Below are 23,110 nucleotides of genomic sequence, written 5' to 3' on the forward strand. Positions count from 1 at the left end.
ATGATATTATGAAGAGGGGCCTTTCGGGGGAAATTAGAGTCATGAGGGTCAAGATGAGATCAGTGCCCTTATAAGAGACAGGAGAGACTTGCTTCCTCTCTCCCTCTCTCTGCCATGCAAGTATATAGCAAGAAGGTGTCCATCTGCAAACCAGAAAGAGGGCCCTCCCCACAAACCAAATCAGCCAGCACCTTGACCTTGGATTGCCCATCCTCCACAAGTCGGAGAAGTTTCTGATGTTTAAGCCATCCTGTCTACGGTATTTTGTTGTAGTAGTCCAAACTGATTAAGGAACATGGGGTGGTGGGGGTCGCTAATAACTTTCAGTGAAATCTAAGCCTGCTGGAGAAAATGATAAATTACCCAGAGATTCTGGACTTTAAATTGGATGGGAATTTAGGTGAGAAGAATCTGAATACACATTTGGATGGTCTGGGGGGAAAAGACGTTATTCTATTTCCCAAAATAAATTTTCCCTTTCTACTAAGCAATGGGATCTACTGGAAATTGTTGCCCCAGAATACAGATAACCACTGCCATGCAAATATGACACTGCAGAGTCTGACACACATACCACCTCTTGCCAATTATAAGTGCTGTTCAAAGAACACTCTCAGACCTGTTGCCAGCAAGGAGCTTTTAGGCTCACCTTACTCAGGTTCACAACAATCCCATTAATGTTATCAAGGTGCTGACATCTGTGACATTCAAACGCTATCTAGATGCTTCAATAATCAAAAGCAGGAAGGTACACATGAATTTTCAATATACACTGTGGATGCCATCTAGGAAGCATGTTTCAAGAGCCATGACAATATAGACAGGTGTTCTAACGTTCTCAAAGTGTTTCCACTACCAAGAAGTTTCAGACACTTGACATTTACCTAGACATTATGCTGGATATCAAAGTAGCTCAGAATGTGAACCAAGCTTTGTAATAATTTGTGAAGATTGAGAAGCTAGTTGGGAGAAGTTCTGTAGTTACAGAACTTGTGTCAGAGGATGCTGACCTCAAAGAGGCTGACTGTTATACAACTTTTTTTCTTTTTTTTTTTGAAACGGAGTCTCACTCTGTCACCCAGGCTGGAGTGCAGTGGTGCGATCTCAGCTCACTGCAACCTCCACCTCCCGGGTTCAAGCGATTCTCCTGCCTCAGCCTCCCAAGTAGCTGGGACTACAGGCATGCACCACCATGCCCTAATTTTTTAGTAGAGATAGGGTTTCACCATTTTGGTCAGGCTGGTCTCGAACTCCTGACCTCAAATGATCTGTCCACTTCAGCCTCCCAAACTGCTAGGATTATAGGTGTGAGCCACCACACCTGGCCTACAACTCCTTCTAAGGTTCTTAGTTTTGTGTTTAAACATTTCACAAATTTCACAGGTGACAAAGTTGCTTAGGATGTGAAATATCCTGAGTCTCTTGATAGATACACATAGGTCTTTGCTGAATGAAGAGCCCTTTATATTCTACATGTCACACTGGATATTAACTCTGTGTAAATGGCATAAAATGGATGATGCCAAGGAACTAGAGATATTAGGGTTGATCTGAATCAACAAGGAAAAGTCAACAGGAAAGAGACAGGAAGTGGGTTTAGAGACAGCACCACAAAGACCCTGAGGAATAAAACGAAGGTATGAATTTATCCCACAGGGTGGCAAAAATAGAATCCTGCACCTCCCTTTTTTTTGAGACAAGGCCTCACTCTGTGCCCAGGCCGGAGTGGCAGTGGTGTCATAACTCACTGCAGCCTCAAACTCCTGGGCTCAAGCGATCCTCCCATCTCAGCCTCCCACGTAGCTGGGACTACAGGCACATGCCATTATGCCCAGCTAATTTTTAAATTTTTTGTAGAGATGGGGTCTCACTATGTTGTCCAGGCTGGTCTTGAACACCTGAGCTCAAGCAATCCTCCCACCTTGGCTTCTCAAAATGATTTGATTACAGGCATGAGCCAGCACACCCAGCCCTGAATGAATTTTTAAAGTTTATAGTACTGTTCCTGCTTCAACTCAAAGCAATGTGGATGTTTTGGACTTATGCAAAGAATGTTGCATTTCTAAGCTTTCTTCATTCCTTTGTGTAGATCTGTTTCCATCTGGTTTCAGTTCACTTTTGCTGATGAATTTCCTTTAATGTGGCCTACCGATGATGAATGCTCTCAGTCACTGCTTGTCTGTAACAGTCATACAATGTGAACGATCCTGAGTCTATTGACTTTTTGGCCATTACTTCTTCAAATGCTTTTTCTACCCTCTCATCTTTCTGAGATACCTTAACACACATATGTTAGACCTCTGTGACTGTTCTTTAGTATGAAAAAAAAAAAATCTGTTTTATTTTGGAAAGTTTTTATTGCTATGTTGTTAATTAATATTTTATTCTGCAGTATCTAATTTGTTAAGCCCACCCACTGAACTTTTCATTTCAGATATTTCATTATTCAGCTTCTAGAAATCTCTCCATTTCATTCAGATTTTTCTTTAAGTTCTTTACATATTTATAGTAACTGCTTTAAATCTCTTGTTTGCTAATTCCATCATTGCTGACATTCCTAGGTCTGTATCTATTGATTGACTTTTTCCTCCTAATCACATTTTCCTGCTTCTTTGTATCTAGTAATTTTGCATTGCTTGTTGAACATGAATCTTACGTTTTTGAGTGCTAGATTTTGTTGTCTTTGTTTAAAGGGCATTGAACTTTGCTTTGGGAGACAAAGTTACTTGTAAATCAGATTGATTCTCTTAAGGCTTGGTTTTAAGCTTTGACAGGGTACAAATGGAGTAGCATTTAGGCTGACTTTTGCTCTAATCCTGAAGAGTGACTTTCTGGATCTCAAGTGAATACCCTGGGTGTTTACCAAGGATACTTCACTCTAGCTGGTCAGAATGTAAACACATCCCAGCCCTGCCTGAGCTCCGGGGTTGTTCACCTTCGAGCTTCCCAGAAGTTCTTTGCGCAGCACTGTGGCATTTGACACTACACCTGTCTAATGTAGCATTTGACAAGATAATCAAAAGGGATCTCTACAGATTTCTGGAACTCTTTCTCTTATACAGCTTCCTCTTCTCTGGTAGTCCATCCACAAATTTCAGCCATGTCAGCCTCCCTGACTTCTGATCTCTTTCTCCTCAGCTCAGCAAGACCAGAGTGCTCTGCTTGGTGGACCCATTTCTCTGCACCATGGTCCGGAGTGTAACTCCAGGAAAGGAGCCTGGAAGATTAGAGGGATCTCTAAGCTTGTTCTCCTTCTCTCAGGGATCACTGTCCTGCACTGCCTGTTGTCAACTGTCTGAAAAAAGGGTGTTTCATGTATTTTCCCTTTTTTTTTTTTTTTTTTTGAGGCGGAGTCTCGCTCTGTCATCTCAGCTCACTGCAAGCTCCGCCTCCTGGGTTTATGCCATTCTCCTGCCTCAGCCTCCCGAGTAGCTGGGACTACAGGCGCCCGCCACCTCGCCCGGCTAGTTTTTGTATTTTTAGTAGAGACGGGGTTTCACCGTGTTAGCCAGGATGGTCTCGATTTCCTGACCTCGTGATCCGCCCGTCTCAGCCTCCCAAAGTGCTGGGATTGCAGGTTTGAGCCACCGCGCCCGGCCTATTTTCCCAATTTTTATAGATGTTTTTAGACAGTAGAGCAAGTCTGGTCCAATTACTTCATCAAGGCAGAAAGCAGAAGCCTCTATTATAATTCTTTTGATATCTGTAGGATCATCTGTATTCTTTCATTACTGATATTGGTAATTTTCTTACTGTAGTTGGTAATTGTTTTTTTCTTTTTTTTTTTTTGAGACAGGGTCTTGCTCTGTCATCCAGCCTGCAGTTGCAGTGGCACAATCACAGCCCACTGTACCCTCTAACTTCTGGGATCAAGTGATCCTCCCACTTCAGCGTCCTGAGTAGCTAGGACTACAGGTATGCACCACGATGCCTGGCTAATTTTTCAAATTTTTTTGTAGAGACAGGGTTGCCCAGGCTGGTCTGGAACTCCTGGCCTTAAATTGTTCCTCTCACCTCAGCTTCCTAAAGCGCTAGGATTACAGGAGCGAGCCACCACACTCGGGTGATAATTTTCATATATTCTATTAATCTAGCTAGCAGTTTATTAATTTTTATATAGCCTTTTCAAAGTATCCATTTCCAAATATTAGGAGTTTTTCTAGACATCTTGTTAATTATTTCTACTAAAATTTTATCATGGTAAGAGAATGTACTCCGTGGCAGGGGTCAGAAACATGTTTTCTGTAAAAGGAAAGGGCGAAATAGCAAATATTTTAGCTTTGCGGGCCATACAGTCTCTGTTGCAACTACTCAACTTTGTTGTGTGAAAGCAGCATTGACGACACGTAAATGAATTAGTGTGGCTTTGTTCCTATAGAATTTTAATTGTAAACACTGCAGTATTACTAACATCATACAAAAACAGGTGATGGGCAAGATTTGGCCCATAGGTCATAGTTTGCTGATCTTTGTCCAATAAATTTTCAATGATAAAATTTATCAAGACTTTTTTATAGCCCAATCTCTGTCTTGGTGAATATAACGCATACATTTAATGGAATGTATACAGTTTTGGAGGATAGGTTTTTCTATCATTATCAATTAGGTTGAGTAGTTGACAGTGGTTCTTCATTCACTATGTCCTTAGTGAATTTTTTTTTTTTTTTGTCTAATTGGTCTATTAACTACTGAGAGAGGGATGTGAAAATCTCCCATTAGTGGATTTATCTGTTTCTCCCCTTACCAAATGTTTCATGATTCTAAAGCTCTGTTATTAGGTACACATATGTACCATTTATGATTGCATGTCTTCCTGATGACTCCCTCCCCTCCGTTTCACTCTCTCTTTCAATATACAATCTGTCTTTAGTTGGCAAGTTCAGTTAATTTACATTTAATAAAATTAATATGTTTGTATATTGATCTACCATCCCACTGTTTCTCTTTGTTCCATTTATTTTCTGAATCTGGGTTTCTCTTTTCTTCCTTTTCTTGGTTAACTATTGTTTTTAGAATTTCATTCTCATTATCTATAAACCTTTTAGCCAACTCTGCATTATATTTTTAGTGGTTATTCTAGGGCTCACAGTACACATTCTGAACTGCACAGTCTACTTAGGGTTACTATTATATCACTTCACATACAATGCAGAAATTTTACAACTATGTTGTTTCCTTTACTTCCCTTCCCTCCAGGCCACAGTTGTCATGTGCATTGCATCTACAGTCTATATTATCCACAAAACAATGTCACTATTTTTGGTTTAGGTACTCATATGTACTTTATCTAAGCTGAGATTTAAGAGACAGTTTTATATTTACACAAATTTTTACTCTTTCCAAAGTTCTTCATTCCTTTCTGTAGACTCAAGTTTCCATTTGGTATTATTTCCCCTCAGCTTGGAGACCTTTCTTTTGCATTTCTTCTAGTATAGGCTTGCTGGTAATAAATTATCTTAGTTTTTTCTTATCTGAAAATGTCTTTATATTGCTTTCATTTTTAAACAGCCTTATTGAGATGTATTATTTATAGGATATAATTCACATACTATACAATCTATCCATTTAAGGTATACAATTTAATGTTTTCAGTACATTCACAGGGTTGTGTAACCATCACCAAAATCTAATTTTAGAATGTTTTCATCTCTCCTAAAAGAAACGCCACGTCCATGAGCAATCAATCGCCATTCCCCACCCCACCACTAATCAACTTTCTGTCTATAAATTTGCCTATTCTGGACATTTAATATATAAATTAATATGTGTAATACATTTAAAATGTGTAACAGAATTACACATTTGGGGTTATTTTGCATATGTCTTCTTTGACTTAGCATAATGTTTTTATGGGTGATCTATGTTGTAGTAGTATATAACAGTACTTTATTTTTATTGATAAATATTCCATTGTGTATATATGCTACATTTTATTTATACATTCATGAGTTGGAATTTTTTTTTTTTTTTTACCATTTTTTAGCTATTATGGGTAATGCTTTTGTTATTGTCTTCATCCTTGAAGGATATTTTTGCAAGATACAAAGTTTTGGGTTCATAGTTTTTCCCTCTAATCACTTTAAATATTTTCTTCCACTATCTTTTGGTCTCCATGATTTCTTTTTTTTTTTTGAGGCGGAGTCTTGCTCTGTCACCCGGGCTGGAGTGCGGTGGCCGGATCTCAGCTCACTGCAAGCTCCGCCTCCCGGGTTTACGCCATTCTCCTGCCTCAGCCTCCGGAGTAGCTGGGACTACAGGCGCCCGCCACCTCGCCCGGCTAGTTTTTTGTATTTTTAGTAGAGACAGGGTTTCACCGTGTTAGCCAGGATGGTCTCGATCTCCTGACCTCGTGATCCGCCCGTCTCGGCCTCCCAAAGTGCTGGGATTACAGGCTTGAGCCACCGCGCCCGGCCGGTCTCCATGATTTCTGATAAGAAATCAGTTGCCATTCATACTGCTGTTTCCCCATATGTAATGTGTCACTTTCTCTGACTGCTTTCAAGATTTTCTTTTTACATATTTTTTCCTCCTGCCATTTGACTATGATGTGTCTAAGTTTGCTTGGTGTTTTTTGAGCTTAAATCTGAAATTTTGGTTTTCCCTAAATTTGGAAAATTGGGGGGCATCATTTCTTTAAATATTGTTTTTTTTCTGCTGTGTTTTCTTTTCTCCTTCTGGGTTCCCAATTACAAGTATGTCAATCATTTAACATTGTTTGACAAGTCACTGAGGATTCATTAAAAAAAAAAAAAAAAAAAATTGGGGCGAGCACAGTGGCTCACGCCCATAATCCCAGTGGTGGACAGATCACGAGGTCAGGGGTAAAAGACCAGCCTGGCCAGCATGATGAAACCTCATCTCTACTAAAAATTCAAAAATTAGCCAGGTATGGTGGTACACACCTGTAGTCCCAGCTACAGTAATCAGGAGGCTGAGGCAGGAGAATCAGTTGAACCCAGCAGGCGGAGGTTACAGTGAGCCGAGATCACGCCACTGCACTCCAGACTGGGTGACAGTGAGACTCCTTCTCAAAAAAAAAAAAAAATCTGTTTTTCATAAAGATATTTTCAACAGAGCTTCAAGTACACCTATTCTTTCTTCTGTTTCCAATCCACTGTTAAGCCCACTCACAAATTTTTTATTTCAGATGTCATTTTTTTGTTCTGGAATTTCTATTTAATTATTTTTCCATATTTCCTGTTTCTCTGCTGGGGTTTCTCATTTACTCACTGATAATAAGCAAATTTTCTTGAGAATAAATCCTTAAGATTTAAAATCATTATCTGCTAATTGCAATATTTGGCTCATCTCAAGGTCTGACTCCACTGATTTTCTTTACTTGAGTATGGATCACATTTTTCTTTCTTCATATGTCTAGTCATTTTGAATTCTAACCCAGACCTTATGAGTGACATGTTATAGATTCTAGATTGTTACATTCCTATAACTTGGCTTAATTGAAACTCTCTCTCTCCTACTGTTGCAACAATTGAAATATCTGTTCGCTTTTCTTAGCCTTACCTGGGCTATCTAGAGTCCTCTATGCACACACATTCAAGGCCACCCAGATATTTGGGCATATAAAGACATAAAGAACTCAGGCTCACACTCTGTGGCTCTCTTCAGGACATTCAATTTCCAGCTTTGGTGACTGCCTGCATATTTCTATCCCATTTTACCACTATGTGTTGAATTGATGAGGGCCTGTCCTCAGGCAAAAAGCCATAAAAATGGGAAACTCACCCAGTGACATTCCCTTCTTCTGTGTCAACTACTTTTGTTTCTTCCTGCTTTTAGTCATTCTCCAATGCCTTCAAATAGTGTTTATACTTGTACAGAGTTTATTATTATTTGTAAAAAGGAGATATATGAGTATTTGATTATGAGCTACTCCTGCTGTACCCAAAGCAAGTTGTTTTAATCAGAACTTATATTGATAATGCTCAAGCATGAAAGTATCTTACAGAATTTAAAAATCTATGTGCTTTCACTAAGACTGAAGTAGAAGAATGGTATATTAGCCACAAGAATCATATTTCTGAAAGTCAGGGCCTAGAAGACACTTAAACTAAGCAACGCAACAATATATTTGTAATACACTTTGTCTTAGTCTATTTGCATTGCTGTAAAGGAATATCTGAGGCTGGGTAATTTATGAAGAAAAGAGAGGCTGGGCATGGTGGCTCATGCCTGTAATCCCAGAACTTTGGGAGGCCAAGGGAGGAGGATTGCTTGAGCCCAGTCTGGACAACATAGGAAGTTCAAGTCCAGTCTGGACAACATAGGAAGACTCTGTCTCTACTATAAATTTAAAAATTAGAGGGCATGGTGGCATGTGCCTCTAGTAGTTCCAGCTACTCCAGAGGCTGAGGTGGGAGGATTGCTTGAACCAGAGGTGCAGAGGCTGCAGTGAGCCATGACTGCACTACTGCACTGCAGTCTGGGAGTTGTCTCACTCCAGAGTGAGACCCTGTCTCAAAAAGAAAGAAAGAAAGAAAGAGAGAGAGAGAGAGAAAATAAAGAAAAACAAAAGAAAGAAAAGCAATTTATCTTGGCTCATGCTTCTGCAGGCTATACAGGAAGCATGGTGCCAGCATCTGCTTCTGGTGAACCCTCAGGAAGCATACAATCATGGCAGAAGATGAGGGGGAGCCAGTGTATCACCTGGTGAGAGAGGGAACAAGAGAGAAAAGGGGAAGACTACAGACTCTTTTAAACAGTCAGATCTCACATGCGCTAATAGAGCAAGAACTCACTCATTACCATGAGGAGGGCACCAAGCCATTCATGAGGGGTCTACCCTCACGATACAAACACTTCCCACCAGGCCCCACCTGAAACACTGGGGATCACACTTCAACATGAGATTTGGAGAGGATACATATCCAAACTATATCACACCTCAACTATATTTAGACTATATTAAGTACAAGTGGGAAAGTGATGTGATGTCTAATACTTAGAGCTGAAGGAAATAAGATTATATAATGTAAATTAAATTATAAAGTCAATGAATCAGAGCAGAAGGAAGCAAAGTTCCTTTAAATAATAGAGACTAGCTGAATATGCATTAACATATCTAAAGAAGGAGCTGTCAGTCTGAGGAGTTGGTCGGCAAGGGACACTCACAGAAAGGAAAGGCACAGAGGCAAACATCAGCAGTGCCTATCTAAGCACTGTTAAGTAGACAGTGAATTGTAGCCAGAAGACCTCATGCATCACAGTTCTAAGTCACATTATCTCTCTTGTGGAAATAAATGCGTCCGACTAATTACAGATACACTGTCAAATTATATAATTCTCATTGTTTTCTCGTTTTCTCTATACCCATTAAAATATTCTGATTATAAACTGGGCTTCCTACACATGTCAGTCTACAGAGAAAAAGAATGCCTGACTCACATCAACTCAATTCTGTGTCAGTTATATATCATCATACATTAACAAATTGAAGTATCCAGCCTGGGCAACATAACGAGGCCACATCTCAATAAATAAAAATGCTTACTTTAGACACTAGCTCTGTAAGCCTAATCAACATGTATCTACTGTAGAGATGAGATCCCTCACAATGTACTTCATTAAACTCTTAACAGTCCACACTGAGGGGAGACCTCAGACTGTGATAATACCATGGTCACACAGTAGTCCATGGGGCTATTTATTCCCTAGATATACTAACTTCATTGAGTAGTACAAATCTTTTAACTACAAGAGTTTGAAGCTCAATTATTCACATTATTAAACAAATGAGCCTTGTTTTTTAATAGAGCGTATGTGTTTAGTTATAGAAGACAGTGAAATAAAGAGATACAAAAGAACACACTTTTGAAAGGTCAGGAAACTAGATAATAGTTCCTGACATAAAATCTCTTAGAGTAGCAAAGAAGAGATTCGGTTACAAAACTGGAAAAAGTGCCAAATTCCTATTTATAACCATTTATTTGTATAGCAACTAGTGACTTGCTTAGATCATTCGTCTACTAATGATAGGACTAGATCTCAATATTATATTTATTATTACTATATAGTCTTGGTAGGAATCAGATGAAATGGCTGTTTCAGAATATGAAAATAAAATTGATTGTAGATCAAACCTTGAATGTTTTCAGTGAAATGTATTATAGGAATTATATCATAAAGATCTATAAATATCAGTATTACACATCGCTACTTGATGGCCAGAATTAGCTCTATATTTGGAATTTTCTTCTAACACATATTGGTTGAGAAACATTGTAAGAAGGATGAGGTAGGTGTCAATGGGAGAAAAATTATTTTAATAGTATTTTTAAGGCTCTTCATGATCTTCTCCCCATCTGAGACTTTTCACACTCTAATACTTAGTAGACTAAGAGAAGTTGGAGATTTCCAGAGATCTGATATGTTATAAATTTAATGAGAGAAAAAAATATGTAAACTAAATAAAGGCAAAAATCATTTCAGTAACATTTCTGTACAAAACTACAAATAACTTTTTATGAGATAATTCATCTCCTAATTTTCTCTAATATGAGAAAAAAATTTTTGGTACTAATTCAACTCCATTAATATTTAAAAATCTGTATTGCAAAGATACATATTGCAAAGATATTCTTCATAGAATTTCATCTCATCTTCTCACCCTTCTTTGCTTGGTATTAAATACCCCCTTTGTTTTAGTGATTTAGATTTCCAAATCCTTTTCCATCTTGGTTTTTCTCAAAAATTCACTCGAGAAACATTTTTGAGTAATTTATTAAATTCTATGATATATACTAGATGTAGAAGATTCAAAGGCAAGAGAATTATTCAGTCTCAAGGGGCTTAGATTCTATTAGAGAACAACAGACACATAAACACTAAGTACAGTAGAGAAATATATAAGATAGAAATATGTCTGGGTACAGTGCGGGCATATAATAGTGAACAAAGTTAATACTAGCTGCCTTTAAATGCAAACGTACAAATACTGGTGACTTCATACAATGACAGTTTAATCCTTGCTCACATTACAGTCTAATGCCCAATGCCAGTCAGGCAGCCCTTCTCCATCTCTTGGCCCTGACACCTGGAGAACATGGCCTCCAAGGTCACTAAGGCAGGAAAAGTGAGAGGTGGAGTTTTTCAGGAGTTGATTTTTCAGGGCCAGACTTGTGACTGGCTTGCATCCCTTTGGTCCATACTCTACCATCCAGAACCCAAGCACATAGAACCAGTCTAACTGTGAGTGAGGCTGGCAAATGCAGAGGACCACATAGTTATTGGACACTAACAGCCTCTGCCACAGGGCTGAATGGTTAATTCTACCCAGAAAAGCTTCATAAAGGATACAAAGCTTGACTTGGGTTTCAGATCACTCTGCTTTATCAAATTTTATCCTACATAATGAGAAACCCAAGAGAATTAACAGAAAAATTATTATAATGATAACAGAAGTCAAAAAAGTAGTGGGGCATTCATTCACTCAACAGATAATTACTGCAAACTGACTCTATGCCTGTTCTAGATGCACAGAAAATCTCAGTGAACAAAAAATAAAAATTTCTTTCCCTGTGGGACTTATATTCTAGATTGGGGAGATAGAATGTAAAGTGAATTATATAGTATGTTGGTAGATGGTAAGAAAGGAAGAGAGGGAATAGGAGAAGAATGGGTTTTACTTTTTAAAAAGTGGTCTAGGAGGCATCATTGAAAGATTGATAGTGAAGACTAAAAGGATGAGGGGAGTTAGCCATGAGGATATTGGGGGAGAAAGCATTCAACACAGGACAGAAAGGCCAGGCCAGCACCTTAAGTTTGGGACTTTCCTGGCATCAGGGAACAGCAAAGAGGCTAATTTGGCTGCAGTAGATTGAGCATTTGGATAGTTGCAGGATATGAGGTGAGAACAATAATAGGGGCCATATCATTAAGGTTTTATAGCCACTGCCTTTTATCTGAGTGAGACAGAGAGTCACTGAAGGGTTTTCAGCATAGAAATCACTTATTTATTAAATTTATATATGGAAACAGATTTACCCCAGTAACAAAAAATGATATATATGGGAAAAAATTCAGAAATGTGGAAAAAATATATAATGTTAAAAACACTCTTGAAGTACAGAAAAGGATTTGAACTAATGGGAAGACATATCAATCCTGGGTAAGAAGATTCAGCATCATAAATAAATAAACTTTCCTAAAGGGAATTTATCAACTTAATTTTAAAAATTCATATTCTTCTGGACTGATTCTAAGGTTCATATGGAAAAATTAAAAAGCAAGGACAGCCAAGGTGCAAGGGGAGGGATGCAGAAACTAGACTTACCATATATTAAACTCACTGTAAACATTCAACAATTAGAAGAGATTGCTACTGGCATAAGAATAAATGGACACACCAAAGGAAAAAGGAGTCCAGTAAGAATTAATACACATAGAGTTTCATATATAACAAAGTTGGCATCTCAAATCAGTAGGGGAATTCATTCATTCATTTAATAAATATTTATTGAGTACTTACTATGTTTCAGGTACTGTTCTAGCAGTAAACATATAGATAAAAATTTCTGCCCTCACAGGGCTGACATTGTAATAGGGATTATGATATATAAACTGATAACGTAGGGAAGACTGGGTAGGTGCTATGCATCCCCTCTAAAAAATTCACGGTGAAACATAATCTCCATTGTGCTGGCATAAGGAGTTGGGGCTTTCTTCACCATCATGAATGGACTAGTTCCTTATAAAAAGGCTAAAGGAAACTAGCTTAGGCCTTTTTATGCTCTTCTACTCTTCTGCCATGTGAGGACACAGTGTTTGGCCCTTTTCGCTCTTCTGCCCTCTGCCATGTGAGGACACAGCATTTGCCCTTCTGCTATGTGAGCTTGCAACAAAAAGGCCCTCACCAGACACCAAAAGCTGGTGCCTTGATCTTTGACTTACCAGCCTTCAAAACTGTGAGAAATAAATTTCTACTATCTATAAATTATCCAGTCTCAAGTATTGTTACAGCAGCAGAAACAGACTAAGACAGTAGCCATATTAAAAAAAATAAATCTGGATCTATATCTTAAACCATATACATAATCCAAATAGAGACTGGGCATAGTGGCTTATGCCTATAATCCCAGGACTTTGGGAGGCCGAGATGGGAGGATCATTTGAGACCAGAAGCTCAAGACCAGTATGGGTAACATAGTAAGACCTTGTCTCTACTAAAAGTAAAAAAAAATTAGCTGGGCACAGTGGCACACATCTGTAGTCCCAGCTACTCAGGAGGCCAGTCTGGAGTGCAATGGCATGATCTTGGCTCACTGCAACCTCTGCCTCCCGGATTCAAAAGAGTCTCCCACCTAAGTCTCCCAAGTAGCTGGGATTACAGGCGCCTGCCACCACGCCTGTCTAATTTTTGTGTTTTCAGTAGAAATGGGGTTTCACCATGTTGGCCAGGTTGGTCTGGAACTCCTGACCTCAGGTGATCCACCCACCTCGGCCTCCTAAAATGCTGGGATTACAGGCATGAGCCACCGCACCTGGCCAGAAGCGTCTTTTAAAAGTATGACTCAAACTTGAAGAGCTTTTAAAAAAAATTGATAGATTTGACTGCAGTAAAACCAAAAAACAACTGCATGGAAAACTAAACACCATAAGCTAGGTAAAGGAAAAATAAGCTATAAATAATTATCTATAATTAATATTATAGACAAAAGGTTAATCTTCCTAATATAAAAACAATATGTAAACAAATACATTATCAAAAAGATTTTAATTAATATTTAAACAACTGAACTATGCCCAGTTTTCCTCATCACTAGGAAAATAAAAATTAACACTGAGATACTATGTTTTCATCTAACAGATTTGAAAAACTCCAGAAGTTTGACAAATCTGTTGCAAGGTTATAGAAAAACAGGTACCCAAATATATTGGTGAGAATTCAAAATAGCACAATCCCTATGGACAGCAATTTGGCAACATATATTCAAGTTACAAATGCACTTATCTTTAACCCACGAATCTCACTTCCAGGACTTTATTTTACTGATATATAATTATATAATTTCGTACATGTGCAGATTTATGTGCAACATAAAAAATGAGCTGGGCACAGTGGTATACATCATGTGTACTGCTGCATTTTCTGTGCAATATTCATCAATAGAGGCTTGGTTAAATACATGATGGTATATTCACACAAACAGGATACCTTCTAGTTGTAAAAAAGAATTGGGAAGCCATATATTAAAATGAGTACATATCCAGGATATATTGTTAAGAAAAAAGAACTACAGGATAGTACATATAGCAACACTCCCCGACAGAAATAAAGTGTCTAGTTTTAAATTTTTCTTAATTATTTTTATCTTTTTTAGAGACAGGGTTTTGCTCTATTGCCCAGGCTGGTGCACAGTGGCACGATCATGTTCACTGCAGCACTGAACTCCTGGGCTCAAGCAATCCTCCCACCTTAGCCTCCTGAGTGTGTGCCGATGGGGACAACTGGTATTTTTGTTTTGTTTTGTCAATGTTTGGTATTTTGTAAAGATGAAGTCCCACTATGTTGTTCAGGCTGGTCTCAAACTCCAGCATTCTGGTAACTCTGGCCTCAAGCATTCCTCCTGCCTTGGCCTCCCAAAGTGCTGGAACTACAGGTGTGAGCCACCATGCCTGGCCCCAATTTTTGCAGCCACATTAAAAAAAAACAAAAAGGGTGAAATTATTTTTAGTAATATATTTTTACTTCAATATATCCAAAATATTATCATTTCAACATGTAATCAATATAAAAGTTACTGAGATAGTTCACACTTTTTTTCATATTAAGTTTTCAAAATTTAAGGATTATTTGATGCTCATTGCACATCTCCATTCTCAGTGCTCAGTCACACTAGCCACATTTCAAGTGCTCAGTAGCCACACATGGCTCCTGGCTACCATATGGGACCACACAAGTATACAATGTTTGTTCTTTGCTTCATTTGACAAATACTTATTGAATGACTTATATATTAAGAACTATTCTACTAAGAATGGGAGGTTAAAATATGCATTTGTATTTCCTCGAATTTGCAAAAAGAAGCACTGGAAGTTTAGATAAGGGCTTACTGCTTTCTTATAGTACACAGGGGGGAAAAATGTTAAGAGACAGAAATGAGAGAAATATACATCAATGTATCTTTTGGTTTTGGTTTTGATCTTTGAAAAATGTGAACATATTATCCATTTAAAACTTGCCATAGGAGGGGCCTATAACAAACATATAACAAGTATCCTCCTCCCAGCTAGATTTTTGTCAGATTTTGAACCTGTATGGAACAAGGGGCTACAAAGTTTAGCTCAAAAGCTCCAAAGTGCCTAACTTGAAAGTGGAGAAAACAAAGACTTAGCCACTCAATCAAAAGCTGGGTTGGGCCAGAAAGGATAAATGAAATCTCCCAGATGAAAAAATGAGCAAAGAACAGACAAAATAAACAGAAAACAAGAAGAGAATAAAGTTAAACCCAGCTATTTCTAAAACTGTGTGAAATGCAAATGGGCTGATCACTAAACATATGTGACAGCACAACAATAGTACAAAGGGAAAAAAAGTGATTAAGGATTTAAACTGTTAGAAGATACTTGCATTTGTTCAGGAAGAATGAAAGTACTAATTGAGGGTAGACTGTAATAAATTAAGAATGTATATTGTAATATCTAGGATAATTACTCAAAGAGTAATGTGTATAACAAGAGATAATGAAGAAAATAAAGTGGGAACTTAAAAAATGATTAGCCAATAAAAGGGCAGAAAAGAAGGAATGCTAGAGGAAAATGCTGGTCAACAAGCAAATGGGACAATGAGAAAACAGCAGCAAGATGGTAGACTTAAACGCAGCCATATCAGTAAGTTCATTAAATGCAGATGGACTAAATTGACTAAATCATACAATTAAGAGATAGAGACAATCAGATTGAATTTTTTAAAGATCTGTCTATATGTTTATTAAACACATACTTTAAATAAACACATACTTTAAATATAAAGATACAGATAGGTTAAAAAAGGATAGAAAGAGATATACTGTGTAAAACAGCAGCAAATAGAAAGCTATACTAATAGCAGAGAGGTAGACATTACAGCAAGAAGTAATACTAAAGATAAAGCAGAACATTGTGTAATGATAAAAGGGTCAATTAAACAAGAGCACATCAGAAGTCTAAACTTATATACATGTAATAATTAACATAGCTTCAAAAAATATAAAGCAAAACTGGGGAAAGGAGAAGCAGGCAATCTACCATCATACTTGAAGATGTTAACATACATATCTCAGTAAGTGATAGAATAATCAGGCAAAATATCAGTCTGGAAAGAGAATGTTTGGATAACATTATTTACCAATGTGACTTAATTGAAATTTATAGAATGCTACACCAATGAATTGCTCCTTTTCAAATATGCCTAGAACATCAACCAAAATAGATTCCATGAGGGGTCATAAAGTAAGTCTCAATAAATTTCAAAGGAACAAAATTGTAAAGAGTATATTCTCTGACTAAAATGGAATTAAACTTGAAACCAATAATAAAATATAACCAGAAAATCCACAAATGCTGAAAATTGAGCAATACACTTTCATAGAATTAATAGATCAAAAAAACTTTCAAAGGATATTAGTAAACATTTGAATTAAACAAAATGAAAATATGACATCAAAAATTGTGAGCTGCTATTAAATTAATTCTCAGAGGAAAATTTATAATTTTAAAACATTATGTTAAAATAGATGAACATAAGATAATGACAACTGTTGAGTCGTCTAACAGAAAGAAAAAAGATTAAAGAAAAGTGAACAGAGCCTAAGGGTCCCATGGGACAACATCAAATGGACCAAGATACCTATTGTCAGAATTCCAAAAAGAGAAAAAAGAAAGGGATAGAAAGAATATTTAAAGAAATCATTGTTTAAAACTTCCCAAATTTGATGAAAGACAATATAAATATCCAAAAAGGTTAATGAAATCGAAGTAAGATGAACTCAGAGAGACCCATAATGAGACACGCTACAATCAAACTTTTAAAAGCCAAAGAGAGAATCCTGAAAGCAGCAAGAAAAGTGACTCCTCACATAGAAGGCATCCTCATCGAGATTATCAACAGATTTCCCTGATCAAAACTATGCAAGCCAGAAGATAGTAGGCTGATAAATTCAAATGGCTAAATAAACAAACAGAAACAACTGGAACCAAGAATCCTATATCCAACAAGCAATCCTTCAAAACTAAGAGTTTTTAAGGCATTCTGAGATAAAAGCTGACAAAATTCATTATCACTTGACCTGTTCTGCAAAAAAAACTCAGGGAGTCCTAGATGGTGAAATTAAGATATCCATAAAGATAAATACATGAACAATTTTAAAAGCTAGTATTATCATAAAAATAGTTTGTAACCCCATTTTTATCTTCTACATAATTTAAGAGATTAATGTATTGAGTTGAATTCTTAGTTTACGTTTTGTAGCTGCAATATACAAAAATATAATTGACAATAAATGAAAGAAGTGGGGACAGAGCTATAAAGAAGCAGTTCTTATATGTGATTTAAGTTAAGCTGGTATACATTCAAATTAGTGTTATAACTTAAAAAAGTTAAATTTAATCCCTGTGGTAAACACACAGAAAATAGTTATAGAATATACACAAAAGGAAATGAAAAAGGAATTTAAACATTTTACTAGAGGCTGGGTGCAGTGGCTCACACCTGTAATCCCAGCACTTTGCGGTGCTGAGGCAGGCAAATCACCTGAGGTCAGGAATTCGAGAACAGCCTGACCAACATGGAGAAATCCTGTCTCTACTAAAAATACAAAATTAGCCAGGCATGGTGGCCATGCCTGTAATCCCAGCTACTTGGGAGGCTGAGGCAGGAGAATCATCGCTTGAATCCGGGAGGCAGAGGTTGTGGTGAGCCGAGATAGCGTCATTGCGCTCCAGCCTGGGCAACAAGAGCAAAACTCTGTCTCAAAAAAAAAAAGAAAAGAAAAGAAAAAAAAGTTTTACTGCGAATAAATCAATTAAACACAAAAGACAGTAATATAGAAAATGAGAAACAAAAAAGTGATAAGGCATATAGAAAATAAATAACAAAATTACAAAAGCTCCTTCTTATCAGTAATTACTTTAAATGTAAATAGATTAAATTATCTAATGAAAGACAGAGATTAGAAAAATGGACGAAAACACATGATGCAACTATATGCTGACTAGAAGCATTTTAGATCTTAAGGCACAAATACAGTTGACCCCTTGAATGACATAGGGGTTGGGGCACCAATCCCCATGCAGTCAAAAATCCACATATAACTTTTTACTCCCTCAAAACTTAACTACTAATAGCCTTCTGTTGACTGGAAGCCTTACTAATAACATAAACAGTCGATTAACACATATTTTATATGTTATATGTATTACATACTATAGTCTTACAATAAAGCAAGCTAGAGAAAAGAAAATGTTATTAAGAAACTCATAAGGGGGCTGGATGAAGTGGCCCATGCCTGTAATCCCAGCACCTTGGGAAGCTGAGGTGGGAGGATCACTTAAGGCCAGGAGTTTGATGCTAGGAGTTTTTTGAACAGCCTAGTCAACATAGCAAAACCCCATCCTCTACAAAATATAAATTACCAAGTGCAGTGGCGTGTGCCTGTAGTCCCTGCTTCTTGGGAGGCTGAGGCAGGAGGGTCACTTGAGCTCAGGAGTTTGAGGTTGCTGTGAACTATGATCAAGCAACTGCACTTCGGCCTGGGCAACAGAGCAAGACCCTGTCTCTTTAAAAAAAAAAAAAAAAGAAAAGGGCCAGGCACAGTGGTTCACACCTGTAATCTCAGCACTTTGGGAAGCCAAGGTGGGTGGATCACCTGAGGTCAGGAGTTAGAGACTAGCCTGGCTAAAAGGCGAAACCCCGCCTCTACTGAAAACACAAAATCTAGCTGGGTGTGGTGGCACACACCTGTAATCTCAGTTACTCAGGAGGCTGAGAGGCAGGAGAATCGCTTGAACCTGGGAGGCGGAGGTTACATCGCACTACTGCACTCCAGCCAGTGAGACTCCATCTCAAAACAAAAACAAAAACAAAAACAAAACATGAAAGAAAGAAAAGAAAATTGTAAGGAAGAGAAAATATACCTCTTACTATTCATTAAGTGGAAGTAGATCATCATAAAGGTCTTCATCCTTTTCATTTTCATTTTCATGTGGAGTAGACTGAGGAGGAGGAGAAAGAGGAGGGGTTGGCAGGCAACATAACACAAAGTATATCTAATGTAAATAGTGAATGGTTCTAGTTAGAACGCAGACCAAGGAAGAAACGGCCACAAAGGTAGTTTGAGGGCCAAATGGTAGAAGGCTAAAAGAGCTAGGCTAAAAAGTGAGGTATTACTTTATGTGTGGTAGATTGGTAGGTGTGAGGGCTGTCACTGAAGGGTTTTTTTGTTTTAGCTGGACAAACGATGATAATTAGGCTCTAGGAAAATTGGTTAGGAACTATTTCTATAGACAAAGCAAGGACTTAAGAAACTCTGAGCTAGTATAATAATAGTAAGAACAGAAAGGACTAGAGAGATGAGAGATATAGCAAAGGTAGAAATATGATTTCATAACTGGACAAGAGGGCAATGACAGAGTCAAATATATGTCTGGGGTTTCTCAGTGACAAGATGGTTGAGATGTCATAATAGAAACAGGAAATGCAGAAAACAGTATGAAGTGGGATGGAAAATGAGTTTATCACTCTTAGCTATTGCTATTACAGCCTATTACAGGGCTACATTAGAAATGTGCTCCTAAGATAATTGGAAAGCAGTTATTTTTATAAAATATGAATTAAAATATATCTGCCATTCAATGTCACTGAACCTTCAGTCACTATATTTTTTTCCTTTTCTCTCAGCTGCCCTTTTGTTCCCTACCCTGCTCCCCTACTTCAATTCCTTCCAGGGTGTTTAGCAACTCCAGAATACACCATTCACGTTACAAAGAGGGTGCCAAGACACAGAATCTCCTGCTGTTGTGCAATGTGGTGACCTTGCTTCATTCTCTATCCATCATGAACCCATGTGGCATGGTTTCAACTACTCCCTAATTACTACTCTTACATTCTGATATTAGGAAGAAACTATATACATTTTTACACCCGCTGTGGGTTGCCAGCAAACTTGGCCATTCTCTATCACGGTAATTTTTTGAAAATACACTAAAAATGTATCTATCCAAGGTACAAAAGCAGGATGACAACCTAGGTTTCTTTCCATTTTAATGAATCTCCAAATTCCAGCATTCTTAGTTCTTTCTGTCAACTTATTCAGTGAGGTATAACAGATAGCTAGTATACAGATAGACATTAAGTGCATAGCTTGATGGACCAAGCACTCTGCCCACAATGCCATTAAATCAGACATAAATATAAAAGCATAGGAAAATACCCTATAGGTTACAGAAGAAATCATAATGAAAAAATGTTTAAACCTAAAACTGAACAACAAACTATAAAATTTTTAGGGTAAAACAGAAATGTATTTGAAAATTTTTAACATTAAATACTGCCTATTAGAAAATAAGACTAAAGGTCATTGAGCCAAAGAACAAAGTTAAGGAATCATGCTACCTGATTTTGCTCATTATAAAGCTACGTTTATCAAGACTTGTATTGGTGAAAAGACAGGACACATAGATCAACAGAAAAGAATAGTCCAGAAATAGACCTGCACATAAATGATCAAGTGATTTTTGACAAAGGGGCAAAGGCAATCCAATGGAGAAAGAATAATCTTTATACCCATGTAGCCATCATCAAGATCAAGACACAAAATACTAGTATTTAAAAATTATTAAATGCACTTTTTCTTTTTTTGAGACAGAGTCTCGCTCTGTCGCCCCGCCTGGAGTGTAGTGGCGCGATCTTGGCTCACTGCAAGCTCTGCCTCCTGGGTTCACGCCATTCTCCTGCCTTAGCCTCCTGAGTAGCTGGGACTACAGGCGTGTGCCACTATGCCTGGCTAATTTTTTGTACTTTTAATAGAGATGGGGTTTCACCGTGTTAGACAGGATGGTCTTGATCTCTTGACCCTGTGATCCACCCTCCTCGGCCTCCCAAAGTGCTGGGATTACAGGTGTGAGCCACCATGCCTGATCTAAATGCACTTCTTCTGATAAGCATTCTTGTTTTATTTTATACATGCTACATGCCATATCACCTTAGAAAGAATCCAGAATGAACATATTATAAAGTTAAGTGAAACTTGGGAGTTGTATTCAAAGGTGACATCTTTCTTCTTCCCAGCTGTATGACCTTTGGCATGTCACTTAATTTCTCATTTTCTCCTTTTTTTTTTGTATTATTTTCTAAGGTCTCCCCTGCCTCCTTTCTCTAAGATGTTTGTGAGAATTAAGTGTTGAGCAGAGTCAGCAACAAAATTTGGGGGGGACTATCTTTGGAAATGTTCTTTTTTTTTTTTTGAGACGGAGTCTTGCTCTGTCGCCCAGGCTGGAGTGCAGTGGCCGGATCTCAGCTCACTGCAAGCTCCACCTCCCGGGTTCACGCCATTCTCCTGCCTCAGCCTCCCGAGTAGCTGGGACTACAGGCGCCGGCCACCTCGCCTGGCTAATTTTTTGTATTTTTAGTAGAGACGGGGTTTCACCGTGTTAGCCAGGATGGTCTCGATCTCCTGACCTCGTGATCCGCCCGTCTCGGCCTCCCAAAGTGCTGGGATTACAGGCTTGAGCCACCGCGCCCGGTGGAAATGTTCTATATCTAGATGTGATAGTGGTGGTGATTTCACAGGTACAAACATTTGTCAAAATTAATCCATTGTGCACTGTAAATGAATGCAGTTCATTATACATAAATTATATCTCAGAAAACAGATTAAAAAACCAAAAGAGTATACTCCTGAGGCACATCATGAGTGTTAAGTAATTGTTAATTTGTTCCTCCATTCTCTTCCCTTTACATATTCACTAGAGAAGAAAAACACCGGGGCACTATTCCCCATGTGAAAAGCCCTAAAATCTTCTTGAGATAGTTGTGAGGTTATTTCTTTTTGTCTCCTCTCCTCCATACTACATCCCAGTATCTTCAACTTTTCCTATGAATTTTACTTTTCTGTCCTTTTATGTAGAGTAAGATCTTAAATCTAGATTCTATACCTCTCAGTTTGGTTAAAGAACAAAAAAGAGTAATTCACATGTGTTACAAAATATCTTTAGATCCTAAGTGTTAGCTCCACAGTATACGGCAGTACTATGATATTAACTCACATACTAAAAAGAGGTTTATTATATACACTTAAATCCTATTCAACCAATTCATAGGAATCAGGCTACAGAAGTACTATTTTGAAGTTTTTTATAGGTCACTGGCTGTATCTGTACTCCCACAGTGAATTATATTATTTTAAAACAACAGTGGCTAAGATACCATTCTTTTTTATTTGCTACCACTATTAGAAAAACAATGCTTCTTTTGTTTTTTAACATATAAAGTGTAAGTTTTGGTGCCAACTCTGTTATCGTGTGCTTATGTATTAAAAACTCAAAATAAAATATCTCATATTAGGTTTTTTTGATTAGCAAATTCCCTAGCTATTTTTCCAGGAATATTAAGCATAGACTGCCTTTCTTAAATTGCTAAAATCAAAGAGTTCACTAAAAGGGATTATTTTTTAAAAATATGTCTAGGCTAGGAACTACCATTACCAATTTTCAGAATAAACACCTTGATTAGTGAGATTTTTATTGTGCTATTTGTTTTTGTTTTGTTTTAAAAGGATAATTTTCCCTACATAAATATGAAGAATATGCCTCATACCTTTTCATCTTACACTTTTTGTTTACTTTTTATCACTTCTCAAAGAAGTTAGTAGACAATAAAAAAATAAAGTTAACATCTTCCCCTAGTCCATTTAACTCACCTACAAAATGGGCTGGGAATAGTAGGTATCACATAACAAAGCCCCCCATTCAGGCAAAATGACTTGTGACTGGGACCACAGGGCTCTTCGTGATCTAAAACACATACATATATAAAATAGAGAAAAGCAAATTAAAGTTTTCCTAATGCAACAAGGAATAGGAATAACTATCTTAAACTGAAGTCACAATTCTGAAAATC

At 37.5% G+C, this 23,110-nt stretch overlaps 1 protein-coding gene across 3 annotated transcripts in view; it reads right to left on the bottom strand.

Annotated features, from left to right (window-relative positions):
* Window positions 1–23,110, bottom strand: part of NRG4 (neuregulin 4) — a 123,620-nt gene that overhangs the window by 55,542 nt on the left and 44,968 nt on the right. For all 3 annotated transcript variants that reach the window (XR_001000700.1, XR_001000701.1, XM_011932819.1), the window contains exon 3: window positions 22,911–23,004. Coding sequence is in view for 1 of the 3 variants with exons in the window: in XM_011932819.1 (XP_011788209.1) it covers window positions 22,911–23,004 (94 nt within the window). In the remaining 2 variants the exon portion in view is untranslated. The remainder of the gene's footprint in view (window positions 1–22,910; window positions 23,005–23,110) is intronic.

Source organism: Colobus angolensis, unplaced genomic scaffold (genome assembly GCF_000951035.1).
Source record: "Colobus angolensis palliatus isolate OR3802 unplaced genomic scaffold, Cang.pa_1.0 Scaffold99, whole genome shotgun sequence".
Classification (NCBI taxonomy): Eukaryota; Metazoa; Chordata; class Mammalia; order Primates; family Cercopithecidae; genus Colobus; species Colobus angolensis.